At 41.2% G+C, this 19541-nt stretch overlaps 1 protein-coding gene across 3 annotated transcripts in view; it reads left to right on the top strand.

The window, feature by feature from the left end:
• Positions 1-16574, top strand: part of ABHD3 (abhydrolase domain containing 3, phospholipase) — a 46358-nt gene extending 29784 nt beyond the window's left edge. For 2 of the 3 annotated variants that reach the window (XM_054244057.2, XM_008979595.5), the window contains 5 exons: positions 3297-3409; positions 8280-8453; positions 10237-10285; positions 10362-10527; positions 15711-16574. In XM_054244057.2, coding sequence (XP_054100032.1) covers positions 3297-3409; positions 8280-8453; positions 10237-10285; positions 10362-10527; positions 15711-15889 — 681 coding nt within the window. In that variant the 3' untranslated portion in view covers positions 15890-16574. The remainder of the gene's footprint in view (positions 1-3296; positions 3410-8279; positions 8454-10236; positions 10286-10361; positions 10528-15710) is intronic. The other variant, XM_054244056.2, reaches the window with a different exon arrangement.
• The last annotated feature ends 2967 nt before the right edge of the window (positions 16575-19541 follow it).

Genomic DNA, 19541 nt, shown 5'->3' with positions numbered 1-19541 from the left:
AAGCCTACCAATTCAATGTACTGCCCCATAAATGTCTTTGCTGTGTATTCTGGGTGAATCTTTAATGGGTCCAAAATTCTGTAGGCTCTGCTTACTTCAAACTTTACCTCCTGTGAAGAAAGAAGGCAGATGATGTTTTCTGTTGTAACCCATCAGGTAGCAAGATGCTGTATGATAGAACCACATAGGTTTGCATATCTGAACTTATTAATCAGAGCTGCTTCCTTTTAGTCCTGTGTGTCAGTTCAGTTTGACAAAAGACAGTGATAGAGACTCACATGGGAAAGGGCATGGAGCATGCTGGACAGGGCAATTAGCAGAATTGAGAACAGCTGTGAGGTCCTAAAGGACAGGGGCCAAGTCTCACCTGTTGTGACATTTATTTTTTTGAGACATGATCTCACTTTGTCACCCAGGCTGGAGTGCAGTGGCACAGTCTTGGCTCACTGCAACCTCCGCTTCCCAGGTTGAAGCAATCTCCCACCTCAGCCTCCCAAGTAGTTGGGATTACAGGCACATGCCACCATGCCTGGCTAGCTTTTGTATTTTTTGGTAGGGGGTTTCATTATTTGGCCAGGCTGGTCTCGAACTCCAGACCTCAAGTGATCCACCCACCTCAGCCTCCCAAAGTGCTGGGATTACAGGTATGAGCCACCGTGCCCAGCCTTGTGACATTTATTCCACGCACAATTTCAACAGGCAAAGTTGATAGTGAAGGACACCAGGCAGGTGAAGATCACACAGGTGGCAAGGATATTAAGGGGTCTAGCAGGCAAGAGAACAGTATCCCATTGGTCTGCATCTATACATTTGGAGAAATAATAAAATACAAGCTGGAAGGGTGGCACGCCATCACATGGTAGAAGGTCCTAAATTCAGTAGGCAATGGAAATCTAATGAGAAATTTTAAGCACAAAGACTGTCATGATTAGAGCTGGAAGTGTTCTTTAGGAGGATTAATCTGATAGTGCATTGAATATAGGATTATGAATGATTATCAGGAAAACCCGGGAGTCAACCAGTTAGGAGGTTTTGTGACAGTCCCGGTGAGAGGTGACAAGGCCTTGTAGCAAAGACAGCTGGTGCTACATCTTTACCCTCTTGGCACTTCCCATTCCCGTGCATGCCTTTTTGAGGGCTTCCTGCATCTCTGTGACTCAATGGCCTTCTGTAGCCATTGGTGCCTGCTGAACTGCACTTAGGGTAGATCAGAAGTACCAGGGAGTTAACATCCTCCAGGAATGCCTTCAACCAATGGCCAAAAGGGAATTGGTGGATAAATAGCTCGTTTGCCATTCAGTGGGGATCACTGTAAGCCTTGCTGAACACAGTCTCCCAGACTATCCCAAGGAGCTTGAATCCCAGTTGCCCACAGCCATAAACTGCCTGATATCATTTTCCTTATTGACTTCCTGCCTTTCCTGGCTCACTTTGCCACTCTCCTGCGGGTGCTTCCTGGTGTAGCCTTCCAAATGAACTGCTGGCACTCACATCCTTGCTTCAGGGGCCCTTTTAAGAGAATGCAGCTTACCAGCCCTGTACTAGAGTGGAGAAGAATTTCCTTTCACTGAGAAGGAAAACTACAGGATTGGGCAGTTTATCAGCTATGTGGTTAAAGGAGAGGGAGAAAACCATGTCGCCCACAATTTTAACTAGGAAAATGTAAGTGCCATTTATAGGAAAATGGGAGGTTAGGAAAAGCATTGGGAGTTTTCATGAAGAAGAAAGTGGGTTAATTTTTGTACATTTTGAGTCTGAAGTACTGGTAGAACAATTACAGGGCAGCTGTCTGCTGGCACTTGGAAATTTGGATCTGGTGCTGAGGATGAACGCGACAGTGGAGGTTTAGCTTCAGTCACTGGGGAGAGGTGGTTGATGAAGATACAGGAGTAGATAAGAACTTCAAGAGCTGGGTATTGACCAGAGAATGAGCAGATGGAAGCCTAAGACAAAACTTTTGGGGCCGGGTGCAGTGGCTCACACCTGTAACCCAGCACTTTGGAAGGCAGAAGTGGGTGGATCACCTGAGGTCAGGAGTGTAAGACCAGCCTGACCGACATAGCGAAACCCTGTCTCTACTAAAAATACAAAAATTAGCTGGGCGTGGTGGCAGGCACCTATAATCCCAGCTACTCAGGAGGCTGAGACAGGAGAATCGCTTGAACCCAGGAGTTGGAGCTTGCAGTGGGCCAAGATCATGCCATTGCACTGCACTGCAGCCTGGGTGACAGTAAAACTCCATCTCAAAAAAATAAATAAATTATTTTTAAAGTTATGCTGGGCCAGGCACAGGCTCATGCCTGTAATCCCAACACTTTGTGAGGCCAAAGCAGGTGAATCGCTGGAACCCAGGAATTCAAGATCAGCCTGGACAAGATAGCAAGACCCCCCTCCCCTGTCTCTACAAAACATTTTCTTTTTTTTTTTTTTTTTTTTTGAGACGGAGTTTCGCTGTTGTTACCCAGACTGGAGTGCAATGGCACAATCTCGGCTCACCACAACCTCTGCCTTCTGGGTTCAAGCAATTCTCCTGCCTCAGCCTCCTGAGTAGCTGGGACTACAGGTGTGCACCACCATGCCCAGCTAGTTTTTGTATTTTTTAGTAGAGATGGGGTTTCACCTCGTTGACCAGGATGGTCTCGATCTCTTGACTTCGTGATCCACCCGCCTCAGCCTCCCAAAGTGCTGGGATTATAGGTGTGAGCCACCGCGCCCGGCCCAAAACATTTTCTTTTAAATTCTCTGTGTGTGGTGGCATGTACCTGTGATTTCAGCTACTTAGGAGTTTGGAAGTCAGAGGATTGCTTGAGCCTGGGAGGTCAAGGCTGCAGTGAGCAGTGGTCACGCCACTGTAGTCTAGACTGAGTGACAGCGCAGGACCCTGTCTTACCAAAAAAAGAGAAGAGAAAAAAAAGTTATTTTGACTTTGAGGGTACGGGTTGTTTTTTGTTTAATAGAAAGCACAATTCTCTGCTTTTTTTCCTAAATTGTTCTGTTTAAGTTGGAGACATATTTGAGTATGGCACTTTAAGGTATTTGTATTGGTCTTGCCCCATCTGCATGAAGCCTTCCTTGAATGTTCCTTTTTGCTAGTGCCAATCTAACTGTGCTGACTTTAAATGGCATATGTGTGCACTGCAGGATAGGAAAAATGATAAATTGTTAATACTACAGTACGTGCAAACAAAGGTTATTTTCTCATATTTATGACTTCTTGCTCCTGTTTACATTTCTGCATTTTATAAATCATTAACCTCACATTGTAATTTTTGTGCTTTACTTGTCACTACTTCCAGACACCAAGGACTTACTGTTGTGCTAACACTGAAGACCTGGAGACAGTTATTCACCATGTACACAGCCTGTACCCTTCTGCTTCTTTCCTGGCAGCAGGGGTTTCAATGGGAGGGTAAGGTTTTCCCTTTCTAAAATAATTATCTCTGAGAGGGAAGCTATTTTATGGGCTGTCTCTTTCAGAGGACTATACGCCAGCTATGTAGACATTTTTTAAATACATGTCTGATTATCATATTTTATTAAATGCGGTTGATTGAATGAACAAAGGAAGGAAAGAATTAATTCAGGTGAATTTTAATATTTTTCTTAACTACGTGTCTCTGTGACTACGGATTTTGTGAACCTGAAGGCTTGTCTGAAGCCCATAAAGTCAGTTGCATCACTCACTGGCTGCCATGTTGACCTTCTGATTCCTGGTGCACTCCGAGCCATCCCTGGAGCTGCGTTCTGAAGCTGAGCTTGTAGCATGACTTTCTTCACTCCAGTTGCAGAAATAATCACTTCTTGCTCTCTCCAGCTGCAGTGGCCTTCAAAATGATTTTTCCCCAGGTGGTATTTTGTTTTGTTTTGTTGCTGAGCAAATGGACCTACTATGGAGTGCTCTCCTAGAAACTGAAATTTTGTTAACCCCCTATTCCAGCTGCTATTTTAAGCATATGGATATTATCATTTGTGTTGCTTGCCATTACTTTTGGGCTTATTTGGAACTTTTCTATTTAGGCTTATTTCTACTAATTGTTTTTTGGGGTTTTTTGGTGTGGTTCTAATGATAGCTTAAGGAAATCCAAAATTTTTATTATTTTGAATTTTACTATGCTTTTAGATCCCTAAGCCATTGTCCAAAACTAGTTTTTTAAATCAGCAAATACTTAAGATAGAAAATTATATTTGTTCATAGTTTTATAATTGGTTTATGTCATTTCAGTTTTTAGAACATCTTAGGAGTTTATTCACTTGAAAATGAACAGCATTTTTCTATAGCCAGTGGCTATGAATACAAGAAGAAAAAAATTAATTTTTTGTAAAAAGAAAATGAATGGCATTTATAAATGATAGACTCTAAAAAACAGGCCTTTAACCACAGCTTTTTAGATTTCGATAAACATAAAATGAAGAAGAAAAGAATACATTTCTCACATTAGCATGGAAGGTCTGACTTGACCTACTAAAGGAAGAAATCTCAGTCAGTGGAGAAAACCCAGGCAGAATCTCTGAATTGTGCTTAATGGACAGAGTTTAGCTTCTCTTTCCTTTCCCCTGTAATGTGAACCTTAAAGGACAGGGTGAGAGCTGAACTTTTTCCCTTAATCATGTAACTGCTTGACTTTTTTAAAGGCCAGAACTTACATAAACAGATCCAGATTCTCTATTCAGAATCCTGGGAAATGTCTATTCATGCCACATTGAAGCCTCAGTCCCTGAAGGCAGAACTTGACCATTAGCCTTCACAGCTGGTTGAATATTAATGTCTTGTGAATTGTTTGATGGAAGCACCCCTTCTAGTTGCCTAGCACTGTGACATGTTCCCAAGTGGGCTCACCACTTGGGGATGTGTTTTATATCTTGACACATTTTTTTCTTATGGAGATGCAACACACAAAAACATAGTCCATGAATGATCCTTATGCCCAGTGCCCTGTGGACTGAGGTAATCCCTGTGATAAAGGCTGTGATGCCCCCGGGGCCAAGTGCCAGCAACTCAGGGATCATCTTGTTTCATCAGTGTCATCCCCCCTTCCCTCCCAACTCTGATTATTGTGAACCAAATCTCAAACATCACTTATAAATAGTTGGTATCTCTCAAAGATGGGCCAAGCGTGGTGGCTCACACCTGTAACCCCAGCACTTTTGAAAGGCTGAAGAAGGCAGACCACTTGAGGTCAGGAGTTAAAGACCAGCCTGGCCAACATGGTGAAAACCTGTCTCTATTAAAAATACAAAAATTAGCCAGGCATGGTGGCGCACACCTGTTATCCCAGCTACTCAAGAGGCTGAGGCAGGAGAATTGCTTGAACAGGGAGGTGGAGTTTGCCATAAGCTGAGATCACCCTACTGCACTCCAGCCTGGGCAACAGAGCAAGACTCCATCTTAAAAAGAAGGAAAAAAAAAAAGGCCAGGTGCAATGGCTCACACCTGTAATCCCAGCACTTTGGGAGGCTGAGGCAGGTGGTCACAAGGTCTGGAGTTCAAGACCAGCCTGACCAATGTGGTGAAACCCCATCTCTCTAAAAATATGAAAATTAGCTGGGCGTGGCAGTACACGCCTGTAGCCAGCTACCCAGGAAGCTGAGGAAAGCGAATTGCTTAAACCCAGGAGGCTGCAGAGAGCCAAAATCATGACACTGTACTCCAGCCTGGGCAACAGAGCAAGAATTCATCTCAGAAAAAAAGAAAGAAAAAACAAAGGCCGGGCACAGTGACTCATGCCTGTAATTCCAGCACTTTGGGAGGCTGAGGCAGGAGGATTACCTGAGGCTGGGAGTTCAAGACCAACCTGACCAACATGGAGAAACCCTGTCTCTACTAAAAATGCAAAATTAGCCAGGCATAATGGCCCATGCTTGTAATCCTAGTTACTCGAGAGGCTGACGCAAGAGAATCACTTGAACCCAGGAGCTGGAGGTTGCAATGAGCCAAGGTGGCACCTTTGCACTCCAGCCTGGGCAACGAGTGAAACTGTCTCCAAAAAAAAAACGAGGTAGAGTTTATTTAAAAAAAACAAACAAGAACCAAAACCATACCACATTATCATTACACCTGAACACAATTAACACTAATTTCAAACTATCATCCAGTAATCAGTAAGTGTTCACATTTCCCAAATAGTCTGTTTGCTTGTTTGGTTTTAGTTTAGGAGCCAGAAGAAGTCTCAGTGTCTCTCTCTCTCTCTCTTCCGCCCCGTTCTCTCCCACCTTCCTTCCCTCCCTCCCTCCCTCTCTCTCTCTGAGCCACAAAGTCTATATGCTCACCCCGCCACCCTCTCTTAGCTTGTAGTTTTTTTTTTTCCTTTGGTGAGAAAATAGGGTCCTTTTCCTATAGAAGTAAAACAATCTTTATCGAGGAGAACATCTTGGCATCATTTTGTTCCTGAGTAATAACCACGGTGTATCCCCACCTGCTTGGTCATAACTACTTGTGAATCTTCCTGCTTCTGAGTTTCCCTTCAAGTCCTTCCAGTTTGTGCATTTTACCAGCCCCCCAATAATATCTGACCTCTCATCAAAGAGTACGGCCACCAAAACTAGGACGCTCAAATGAACCCTTTGGAGAAGAGTAAGCATTGTCCTATAAATGGTTTGGTGAACCACAATACTGTATACAGATAGTACAGTTGTTATGAAGGATCATTTTCAAAAACTAAATGTCCATTTTGCATCTAAAACATCATCATTTTCACCCCTACAAGTCATTTGTATTGGAAACAAGAATAAGGAAGAATTTTAACCCATTCCTCCTATTTTAAAACCTGGACAGTTGAAGAAATCAAGTACAAAAAATATAATGAGAAATAATTCGGATATCATTCTTTCCGTTACTTGGCAGCATTAAACTTTAGATGTTCAACATTGTGTATGTAGATTAGACATGATTATGGTCCCTCTTACCAAAACAAAACTAAAAGAGGAAAAGATGTGATAGGAAATAAGGACAAATAACAGGAATAGGAAGAGAAAACGAGTTACTTTAGGGGTCAGCTGTTCTACCACAACTTAGAAAGTCTAAACTAGAGAGACCTTTAGAAACTTGCTACAGGGGCTGGGTGCGGTGGTTCACACCTGTAATCCTGGCACTTTGGGAGGCTGTGGTGGGCAGATCACAAGGTCAGGAGTTTGAAACCAGCCTGGCCAACATAGTGAAACCTTGTCTGTGCTAAAAATACAAAAAATTAGCCAGATGTGGTGGTACATGCTTGTATTCCCAGCTACTCGGGAGGCTGAGGTGGGAGAATCACTCGAACCTGTGAGTCGGAGGTTGCAGTAAGCTGAGACCACTCCATTGCACTCCAGCCTAGGTGACAAAGTGAGACTCCCTCTCAAAAAAAAATTTGCTACAAGGCACAAGGATCCTTGACAGCTAGGGTAGCGATCTAGATCAGTTAACTCACAATCTCCCGGGGTGAGACCCAGATATCAGTAGTCATTTTAAAACTCCCCAGAGACCAGCCTGGGCAACCTAGTGAGACCATCTCTACCAAAAAACTTTTTCTTCTTTTTTAATTAGCTGGGCATGATGATGGACACATGTAGTCTCAGATACTGGGGAGGGTAAGGTGGGAGGATCACTTCAGCCCAGGAGATCAAGGCTGCCCTAAGGTATGATTGTGTTACTACACTCCAGCCTGGGCCACAGAGCCTATCAAAAAAAGAAACACAAGGCTGGGTACAGTAGCTCATGCCTGTAATTTTAGCACTTTAGGAGGCCAAGGCAGGCAGATCACTTGAGGTCAGGAGTTCCAAACCAGCCTGGTCGACAGTGAAACCCCATCTCTACTAAAAATACAAAAAAATTAACGGAGTGTGGTGATGCATGCCCATAATCCCAGCTACTTGGGAGGCTGCAGCAGGAGAATCCCTTGAACCCATGTGGTGGAGGTTGCAGTGAGCCAAGATCACATCACTGCACTCCAGCCTGGGCAACAGAGTGAGACTCTGTCTCAAAGAAAAAAAAATTCCCTGAGTGATTCCAGCATGCAGTCACATTTGGAAACCACTCTTAGGGTGTATTTCTCTTATGTTTTACTTCATAGGATGCATATAAAAGGAATAACTGATTTGCCCCACTCGCCACATAGTTGACTACAAGACAAATAATATGAATATAAGGAAAGAATGAAGATGCTTGCATGCTTTTCCAGGACAGAAGACTTAAACACTAGTTTATACTTTTCTTCTCCATATTTAACGTAGTCTATAGTTAGAAATGAATGTTTTGAGTGATATAACAAATTAATCACTGAGTTTGCTGTTTCTCCCTATTTTAGAATGCTGCTTCTAAATTACCTGGGCAAAATTGGGCCCAAAACTCCTTTGATGGCAGCTGCAACTTTTTCCGTTGGTTGGAATACCTTCGCTTGCTCAGAGTCACTGGAAAAACCACTGAACTGGCTGCTTTTTAATTACTATTTGACAACCTGCCTTCAGTCTTCAGTTAATAAGTGAGTCATCTTTCAAATCTGTTGTCTCCAGGGCCGGGCATGGTAGTTTATGCCTGTAATCACAACAGTTTGGAAGGCTGAGGCGGGCGGATCGCCTGAGGTCAGGAATTTGAGACCAGGCTGGTCAACATGGTGAAACCCCGTCTCTACTAAAAAATACGAAAATTAGTTGGTGTAGTGGCAGGCACCTATAATTCCAGCTACTCAGGAGGCTGAGGAAGGAGAATCTCTTGAACCCAGGAGGCAGAGGTTGCAGTGAGCCAAGATCGTGCCATTGCACTCTAGCCTGGACAACAGAGCGAGACTCTGTCTCAAAAAAAACAAACTAGTGGCTGGGCGCCCTGGCTCACACCAGTAATCCCAGCACTCTGGGAGGCTGAAGGGGCTGGATCACCTGAGGTCAGGAGTTTGAGACCAGCCTGGCTAATAGGGTGAAACCTTGTTCCTTTTTTTTTAGAGGTGGGGTTTCACCGTGTTGGCCAGGTTGGTCTTGAACTCCTGACTTCAGATGATCCACCCGCCTTGTGCCCAGCCTAAATCCCGTTTCTACTAAAAATACAAAAAATTAGCCAGGTGTGGTAGTGCGCGCTTGTAATTCCAGCTACTCGGGAGGCTGAGGCAGGAGAATCCTTGAACCCAGGAGGCAGAGGTTGCAGTGAGCCAAGATCATGCCATTGCACTCCAGCTTGGGCAACAAGAGCAAAACTTCATCTCAAGAAAAAAAAGATAGGGTCTCTCTATTGCCCAAGCTGGAGTGCAGTGGTGTGATCACGGCTCACTGCAGCCTCAACCTCCTCATTTAAAGCAGTCCTCCCACCTCAGCCTCTCAAGTAGCTGGGACTACAGGCACATACCACCACACCGGGTTAATTTTTTAATGTTTTGTAGAGACAGGGTTTTGCCGTGTTGCCCAGGCCGTCTTGAACTCCTGAACTCAAGCGATCCATCCACTTCAGCCTCACAGAGTGCTAGGACTACAGATGTGAGCTACCTGCCCAGTGAAGATGTTTCTGTTTGCTTATTTCTTTATTTAATTTTTTTATTTTAATTTTTGTGGGTACATAGTAGGTGTATATATTTATAGGGTACCTTGAGATGTTTTGATACAGGTATGCAATGCATATAATCTATTTTTTTATGACTGTTACCATGTACTTTTAAGTGAATTGATAAATATAAACTTTAAATTAAAAGTATTGTTGATTTGCACATGACTTACTGAAAATCATAGTAATCCTGAAAGTTGACATTAAACATTGGATTAGATTTTACCAGTCCAGGGAAAGTGGTTCATGCCTATAATCCTAGCCCTTTGGGAGGCTGAGGAGGGTGGATCCCTTGAGCCTGGGAATTCAAGACCAGCCTGGGCAACATGGTGAAACCCCATCTCTAAAAAAAAACCAACAAACAAACAAACAAAAAAAACACCATAAAATTGGTGGGGCGTGGTGACATGCACCTGTAGTCCCAGCTAATCTGGGGGCTGAAGTGGGAGGATCACTTAAGCCCAGCAGATTGAAGCTGCAGTGAGCCGTGATCATACACCACTACCCTCCAGCCTGGGTGACAAAGCAAGACCCTCTCTCAAAAAAAAAAGGACTTGAAGAAAGTATCTTCAGCACAACCATTACTATACTACCCCTACTGTATCTGATTAAGGAAATATGTATTGAGTACCAACTGTGCCTTGTACTAGGCTGTTTAGTAATTTGTTTTTGGGTCTTTTTAGTATGCTGGAGTAGGAATGACCTTGATTTTTACTTCTGAAATTCTTTTGTTCCAGGCACCGACATATGTTTGTAAAACAAGTTGATATGGATCATGTCATGAAGGTAGAAGAAAACTTTATGTAATACTTTTATTTCTTCTTTGGGGCAAGACTAGATGTAATTTGATTTTGTTTTCCAGGCTAAATCCATCAGAGAGTTTGATAAGCGATTCACTTCAGTCATGTTTGGATACCGAACAATTGATGATTATTACACTGATGCCAGTCCAAATCGTAGACTGAAGTCAGTAGGAATTCCAGTATTGTGTCTTAATTCTGTGGATGATGTTTTCTCACCCAGTCATGGTAAAATTTACATATTTGTATATATTTTGACATGAATTAACTTTTAATATATTGTTCTTTTCAAGAAAAGATAGTAGTATGAAAATGTATCATTTCCATTATGATAAAAAAAACCAGATACTCATAACAGTTAGTATCTAAATGTCTCAGATCACTGAAATATTTTCACAGAACCTTATCTAGTTCATTGTGAGAGGCTCAGAACAAATTATGACTCACTATTTTGCTCATTCTCGTTTTTATAACCTTTCCTTCTTATCAAATACACTGTTCTTTGGACAGATTATGTTACAGTCTCTTTGCCTCAAGAGAATATTGTCATCACTTGCCTCTTCCTGAGGTTCCTATACAGAAAAATTTGAAGTTTTTCTTCCCTTTTAAGCTGGAAGAGAACTTAAGACTTTATAAACACAGTGACTTTAAATATTTCAATTAGTGAATTATATTTGGACTAGAAGGTCATATTTGAAGGGAAACAGTCTTTCCTTTTCCCCTGAATACTGTATATAAGAAAATTAATTAGCTGGGTATGATGGTGTGTTCCATATACTTGGGAGGCCAAGGTGGGAGAATCACTTGAGCCCAGAAGTTCAAGGTTGCAATGAGCTATGACCATGCCACTGCACTCCAGCTTGAACAACAGAGTAAGACCCTTTCTCTTAAAAAAAGAAAATTATTCAAAAATGAATTTTCCTGCTTTCTTTTTTTTTGAGACATTTGTTTTTTGTTTATTTGAGCCGGAGTTTCACTCTGTTGTCCAGGCTGGAGTGCAATGCCATGATCTCAGCTCACTGCAACTTCCGCCTCTCAGGTTCAAGCAATTCTCCTGCCTCAGCCTCCCAAGTAGCTGAGATTACAAGCACCTGCCATCATGCCCAGATAATTTTTGTATTTTTTAGAGACAGGGTTTCACCATGTTGGCCAGACTGGTCTCAAACTCCTGACCTCAGGTGATCCACCCGCCTTCGCCTCCCAAAGTGCTGGGATTACAGGCATGAGCCACCGTGCCCAGCCAACTTTCCCTCAAATACTTTATTTAAAAAATGGTTCTGACTATAAACATAATACATATGTTGTGAAAATTTCAGAAAATCCCCAATGTGTATGTGTATATATATATATTTTTAATTACCTATCATTTATCTAGGAGATTCTCTTTTATTATGTAATTTATGATTAATCACAGATAATCTTAGAAATCGAAACTTACGGCCTTGACCACAATTCAGAAAAATGAAACTGTGAACTTTAATATCAGTGGACTTACATGGTGATTGTTTTAGCATATTTTCATTGGATTTGGAGTCTAGTATTTCTCCACCCGTTTTTATATTTCACTGACCTTTCTGCCAACAAAAAATTCCCAACATTTTAACCTAACCCACTTGGGTGAAGTTTGAACTCATTATTTCCTTTACTTTCCCATGCCTTTAAAATAGTCTTGCCACATTGAAATAGTGGACAATTGTCTGCAGTCTGAGAGAACAGGCAGCCAGCATCTTTCACATGACTCAAATGTGGCCCAGCCTTTTGTTCTGATATGACTGTTACTCTCAGTGTTAGAAATTTCTGAATGTATCCAGAGTGTGAAGTTTAGGCTCTTAATAATTCCTTTAGAGGACGAATGAAACACTAAATGCTTGGTGAAAAAGGAAAAGCAAAAATAGTATCAATCATTCCATCTGAAGTTCCAACACCTGATACCAAGATAGATGTTCACTTCTAGGTGTTCTTCTTCCTTGGGATGGACGTAGTTAGCTAAGGACGTGAACTCAGGACCACTTTTTATTAAGAACTTAGCTTGTTGAGCCTTGCTTTAGGGCTATCAGTGTATTTTTCAGAGTGTTGTGAAGGGTCATTTAGAGCATTGTCTAAACAGGCAATTTGTGGAAGGGGCCCAGTTCTTTTATAGTGAATTTGAGCTGCTTTTTTCTCCTTACAAGGGGGTGGGGTAGAGAAGCTCTTTTGTTTAATTAGCTCATTTGCCCCTAAAATTCAGCCAAAGTTGTGAAATTCTAATTACTGCATATAAATGTGTGTGTGTGTGTGTATGTGTGTGTGAGAGAGAGACAGAGAGACAGGGTCTCGCTTTGTTGCCTAGATTGGAATCCAGTGACACTACCATAGTTTACTGAAGCCAGACCAAGTATAGTGGCTCAGGCCTATAATCCCAGCAGTTTGATAGGCTGAGATCGGTGGATCACCTGAGGTCAGGGGTTCAAAACCATCCTGACCATCATAGTGAAACCCCATGTCTACTAAAAAAAAAATACAAAATTAGCCAGGGGCGGTGGTGCACCATTGCACTCTACTCTGGGCAAAATTCCATCTCAAAAAAAAACAAAAACATAGTTATTGCAGCCTTAAACTCCTGGGCTCAAGCTGTCCTCGTACCTCAGCCTCAGCTAGGACTACAGGAGCATGCCACCACGGCAGACTTTTTTTTGTTTTTAACATTTTTTGTAAAGACATGGTCAGTCTTGCTATGCTGCCCAGGCTAGTCTCAAACTCCTAGCTCCAAGTGATCCTCCCAAAGTGCTGAGATTACAGGCATGAGCCACCATGGTGGCCTCAACCATGTTATCTTACTTAGGGAGTCATAATTTTTAAAGTTTATACTCAGGCTGGGAGCAGTGGCTCACACCTGTAATCCCAGCACTTTGGGAGACCAAGGCAGGGTGATCAGCTGGGGTCAGGAGTTCAAGACCAGCCTGGCCAATATGGTGAAACCTCATCTCTACTGAAAATACAAAAATTAGCTGAGCATGGTGGCAGGCATCTGCAGTCCCAACTACTCGGGAGGCTGAGGCAGTAGGAGAATCACCTGAACCCAGGAAATGGAGATTTCATTGAGCTGAAATCTCCAGCCTGGGCCACAAAGCAAGACTCTGTCTCAAAAAAAAAATAAATAAATAAAAATAAAGTTTATACTCAAGGTAGATTTGTAGAGCATATGAAAAGAGTCATTACTAGTAAATTATATTAAATACAGCAACTATGTTTTTGTTTTTGAAACAGAGTCTCATGGTGCCAGCCACCATGCCCAGCAAATTTTTTTGCATTTTTTGTAGAGATGGGGTTTCACCATGTTGACCAGGCTGGTCTCAAACTGCTGACCTCAAGTAATCCACCCACCTTGGCCTCTCAAAGTGCCTTGATTACAGGGATGAGCCACAGCAACCAGCCAGCAACTGTTTTTAAAACACTTTTCTGGCCAGGTGCAATGGCTCATGCCTGTAATCCCAGCACTTTAGGAGGCCGAGGCAGGCAGATCATGAGGTCAAGATATTGAGACCATCCTGGCTAACATAGTGAAACCCTATCTCTACTAAAAATACAAAAAATTAGCTGGGCATGGTGGTGTCCGCCTGTAGTCCCAGCTACTCAGGAGGCTGAGGCAGGAGAATCGCTTTAACCCGGGAGGCGGAGGTTGCAATGAGCCAAGATCATGACACTGCACTCCAGCCTGGGTGACAGAGCAAGACTCCATCTCAAAAAAAAATAATAATAAAACACTTTTTCTTTGTCTTAACCATAAATAGAAATTCAGAGAAGGAAGAAGAAGAAAAATTCACCCATGTTTCATTGCCCAAAGCTAACACTTACCGTTTGAGAGAATTTCATTCCTTTTTGTTGTTGTTTTTATTATATAAATTATATTTATACTTTCAAATACTTAATACAACCACTAATTGGCCTGAGCAATCTAATATTATATAAGGTTCATTTGTTTGTTTGTTCTTTCCCTTTCTCTCCTTCTTTCTTTCTTTTTTTTTTGGTGGGAGGGACACAGTCTCGCTCTGTCACCAGGCTGGAGTGCAGCAATATGATCTTGGCTCACTGTAACCTCTGCCTCCTGGATTCAAGTGATTCTCCTGCCTCAGCCTCCCGAGTAGCTGGGACTACAGGTTCACGCCACCATGCCCAGCTAATTTTTGTATTTTTAGTAGAGACGGTTTCACCATGTTGGCCAAGATGGTCTCCATCTCTTGACTTCGTGATCCGCTCCACCTCGGCGTCCCAAAGTGCTTGGATTACAGGCGTGAGCCACCGTGCCCATTATGCCTCTTTCTTTCTCTCCTTCCCTCCCTCTGTCACTCTTTCTTTCTCTTTCTCTTTCTTCCTTCTTTCTTTCTTCCTACCTTTTTTCTTTCTTCCTTTCCTTCCTTCCCTGCTTCCTTTCCCTCCTTCCCTGCTTCCTTTCCCTCCCCTCCCCTCCCCTCCGTCCTTCCTTCCTTCTTCCTTTCCTTTCCTTCTCTTTTTTCTTTTCTTTTCTTTCTTTCAAGATGGGGTCTCACTATGTTGCCCAGGCTGGTCTCAAACTCTGAAGCTCAAGTGATCCTCTCACCTCATCTCCCAAAGATTACAAGCATGAGCCACCATGCCCAGACACATCATACAAAGTTAATCAAAATCATAAATAATGAATTTCCATAATTCTCACAAAGGTACTAAGCTTAGTTTTTTTCCTGCTATAACATCTCAGTGGGAATCTTATAGCATAATGTGAGGATTCACCGTTCCTTGAATTTTCTTACTTTAATTTCTCAAAATAAAACTTCACTTAATACTTTTGTGTTATGATTAAATCTTGGATTGATTCTTCCCAAAATGATTGTGCAGCACATGACCATATATATGAACTGTTGTAAGAATATAGATAGTTGAGGCTGGGCACGGTGGCTCAAGCCTGTAATCCCAGCACTTTGGGAGGCCGAGGCGGGTGGATCACAAGGTCAAGAGATCAAGACCATCCTGGTCAACATGGTGAAACCCCGTCTCTACTAAAGATACAAAAAATTAGCTGGGCATGGTGGTGTGTGCCTGTAATCCCAGCTACTCAGGAGGCTGAGGCAGGAGAATTGCCTGAACCCAGGAGGCGGAGGTTGTGGTGAGCCGAGATCGTGCCATTGCACTCCAGCCTGGGTAACAAGAGCGAAACTCCGTCTCAAAAAAAAAAAAAAAAAAATATATATATATATATATATATAGATAGATAGATAGATAGATAGATGATAGAATTTAGACTCATTTAACTGTGCTCATTACAAATATTTATATAATGGTGTTTTGATTTCTGTTTATTAGAAATGATAAAGTTATATACTTTTCCTAACAAAAACGTAATGATTATATTTTTATCTCTCCTTCTCTCTTATTGCCACCCTTTTTTTGGTCTGAAGCTATTCCAATAGAAACTGCTAAGCAAAACCCTAATGTTGCTTTGGTCCTTACTTCTTATGGAGGCCATATTGGTTTTCTGGAGGGAATCTGGCCAAGACAATCCACTTACATGGATCGCGTCTTCAAGCAATTTGTGCAAGCCATGGTTGAGCATGGACATGAACTCTCTAACATGTAGTTCTTTGGGTGCATTTTGTCCGAACCACAATTGTGAAGGCAGCTCAGCTTAGTGCACAAATTTTAACTACTGTATATAAAGCAAATAAGCCAGCAGATGGGTGAAGAGGTCCAGAATGATATGCAAAAACTACTTTTTAGAGAAACAAAACAACTTTGTAGCAACGAATTAAATATAGTATTAGATTGTTACTTATGTAGATTTTATTTTTACTATGCCTTACCAAGTACGACCTTAAACAAAGTAGTACGTACATGAAATTGCACTTAACCAAAACTATTGTGTAAAAAAATTTTAATTCCTCAGGGTTTTAATTTAGACTAGTATTTTTTTAGATTATTCATTTTAGGTGATTTAATGGTACTTTAATAACTGTTAAGAGATACTGGTTATTTGAATGTAAGTTATAAGTTGGTACATTCCTAGGGGTATTTATAGATAATGATGATAACATGAAAACTGAAATCAGATAAAATACAATGCGCTAAATCTTTTATGTATTCTAACTTTAAAAGGCAAGTGCAACAGTGTTAGACTGACTTCTATATGTACTCTTTTACTCTGATAATATTAAATTAGGGCTAACTTATGTTTTATAATGATTATAATTTACATGCTTATTTTTAAAATAGTATATGTGCACACATATATATCATTATATTAAAATAAATTCTACCATTTTAAATTGGTCTTTTGTGAGTTTTAATCTGCTAAAAGGACCCAGGAAGTAATCTATGATAATTTTATTAATGCATTAGTAAGAAACATTGATACTATTCCTCTTTACTGTTTTCAGAATATTGGGTTCATACCACTTGTACCAAATAAGGATATTTTCAGCTGCAAGAAACCTAACAGTGCCTTAAGGGAAAATGACTTCTTGTTTTGTTTTGTTTTGTTTTGTTTTGTTTTGTTTTGTTTTGTTTTGTGACGAGTCTCACTCTGTCACCCAGGCTGGAGTGCAGTGGTACAATCTCAGCTCACTGCAACCTCCACCTTCCAGATTCAAGTGATTCTCCTTCCTCAGCCTCCAGAGTAGGTGGGATTACAGGCACAGACCACCATGCCCAGCTAATTTTTTGTAGTTTTAGTAGAGATGGGGGTTTTACCGTGTTAGCCAGGATGGTCTCTATTTCCTGACCTTGTGATCCGCGTGCCCCAGCCTCCCAAAGTGCTGGGATTACAGGCATGAGCCTTCATGCCCGGCCAGGGAAAATGATATCTAATTAACTTGTATCATAAAAAGTCTCCTGTGTTCAAAGAAGGAAAAGGGAAAAGGAGTAGGGCCAGACACATCTGCCTTTTGGGAAAGTGAAAACTTTTTTAGAAGACTTGCACTTGCATCCTTTAGCCAGAGCCCTGTCACATGGCCACCCAGATGGAGTGAGAGACTGGAAAAGGAAGTCATTTGCCAGTTACATACTTTATCAATCATAACGAAGGCAGGCAAGGGAAAAGGGGATTGGCAGTGGTTATTGGGCTAGCCAGTCAATAATGATAACTTCCACATTATTCAACATCCTTTCCCTCTTCATTACTTCAGCCTGTTGATAAAATACATATATTTTTTTCCTCAGGTATCATATTGAGAGAACCATGTACAAAAAAAGTATTAACAAAATTATTTACTAAAAATGCCACCATTTGGAGAATTCCTGATGATGTACTTGTAGACTCCCTTGATACTGTATCTAAGATGATAGCAATGATAACACCAGTGCTTTTTTGTCTGGACAGCATATATTCTGATTCGATCATAATAATTGCATTCAGTCTGTATGGATGAGGAGGCTGATCCTGCTTTTCAGAGTTATCTTCTAGATTTTTCAGGAGAATATCATGAAGGACACTTTTTGGGATTACAAACCTTAAGGACCATGGACTTCTGGTTTACAGGGAGCTGAAAGGAAAGAGGCAAGAGTCCTAAAGCCTTTATTTATATAAAACCTCTGCTTCTAGTCAGGCCAAACCCCTTTGACTTCCAAGTCACAAGAGCTAATAAATTCCTCTTTTCACTTTAAGTTGATATGCTTTCATTCACAACTCAGAAATCTGCCCATTATATTTAGGAATGAAATATGTGAATAAATCATGCCTAGATGAGAAAGCTCAGTTGTGAGCCTGTGGAAGGTGAGCTCTGCATCTCACGTATTTTATGTGCCAAAGCATGTACATAGTGCTTTGTAAATAGCTCCCTGAAATTATGGATTTTTAGGTATATATGGATGCTTGCTGGCGTGAATCATATTTTTTAACTTCTTTTCTTTTTTTGAGACCTGGCCTTAACTTCTTTATTGAGATGTAATTTAAAGCACACAATTTGGAGGTAGTACAGTAAGCATGTACCTGTGGTCCCTACTACTTGCCACTCAGGAGACTGAGCAGGAAGATCACCTGAGCCCAGGAGTTCGAGGCTGCAGTGAGCTATGATCACACTTGTAAATAGCTGCTGCACTCCAGCCTGAGCAACATAGCAAGACCCCATCTCTAAAAAATATTAAAGTGCATAATTCATTGGTGTGTGTTCACAGAGTTGTGTAGCCATCACCATAACCTAACTTTAGAACATTTCATCACCCTAAAAAAAAAAAAAAAAAAAAAAAAACCCTCTACTCCTTTAGAAGTCACTAATCCCTCAGCCCTAGGCAACTGCTAATCTCTGTCTCTATAGATTTGCCTGTTCTGGGCTGTTTTATGTATATAGAATAAAACAAGGTATGCTCTTTTGTGATGGGCTTCTTCTACTTTGCATAATGTTTTAAAGGTTCAACCATATGTGGCATATACCAGTTCTTGACATTCCTTTTATGGATGCATAGTATTTCATTGTGCAGATATAGATTGCTGGGCATGGTGGCTCACATCGGTAATCCCAGCACTTTGGGAGGCCAAGGTGGGTAGATCACCTGAGGTTGGGAGTTTGAGATGAGCCTGACCAACATGGAGAAACCCTATCTCTACTAAAAATACAGAATTAGCTGGTCTGATGATGCATGCCTGTAATCCCAGCTACTCATGAGGCTGAGGCAGGAGAATCGCTTGAACCTGGGAGATAGAGGTTGCAGTGAGCCAAGAGCCAAGAATCATGCCATTGCACTCCAGCCTGGGCAACAAGAGCAAAACTCCATCTCAAAAAAAGAAAGAAAGAAACAGATATAGATAAATTTTGTTCATCAGTTGATGGACATGTAGGTTATTTCTACTTCTTTATGCTTTTTGGCTATTATGAATAATTTGGCAGTGAACATTTGTATAAAGCTTTTGTGTAGGCATATTTTTCATTTCTCTTGGGTATATTCCTGGTTGTATGATAAATCTACACTTAACTCTGAGGAACTACCAGGCTTTCCCAAAGCAACTCTACCATTTTACATTCCAACCAGCAATGTGCATTGGTTTTGATTTCTCCACATCCTCACCAACATTTATTGTATGTTTTATTTATTATAAATATCCTAGTGAATCTGAATTACAAGTTTTAATCATGATATTCTACCAAAACCAAAATATAAACTAGCATTGTAATGTTTAATGATTTAAAATTAACTACTAATGTAAAACAAAAATAAAATACAACTATACACACATATAACTGTGCTTCTTAGTTATAATGAGATGAATATTCTCAAGTACTGATTCTCTTACATGGAGG

The sequence above is a fragment of the Callithrix jacchus genome, chromosome 13 (assembly GCF_049354715.1).
Source record: "Callithrix jacchus isolate 240 chromosome 13, calJac240_pri, whole genome shotgun sequence".
In the NCBI taxonomy this organism is placed as follows: Eukaryota; Metazoa; Chordata; class Mammalia; order Primates; family Cebidae; genus Callithrix; species Callithrix jacchus.
The sequence above is the reverse complement of the archived record's forward strand: the minus strand, read 5'-3'. Positions and strand labels throughout refer to the sequence as shown.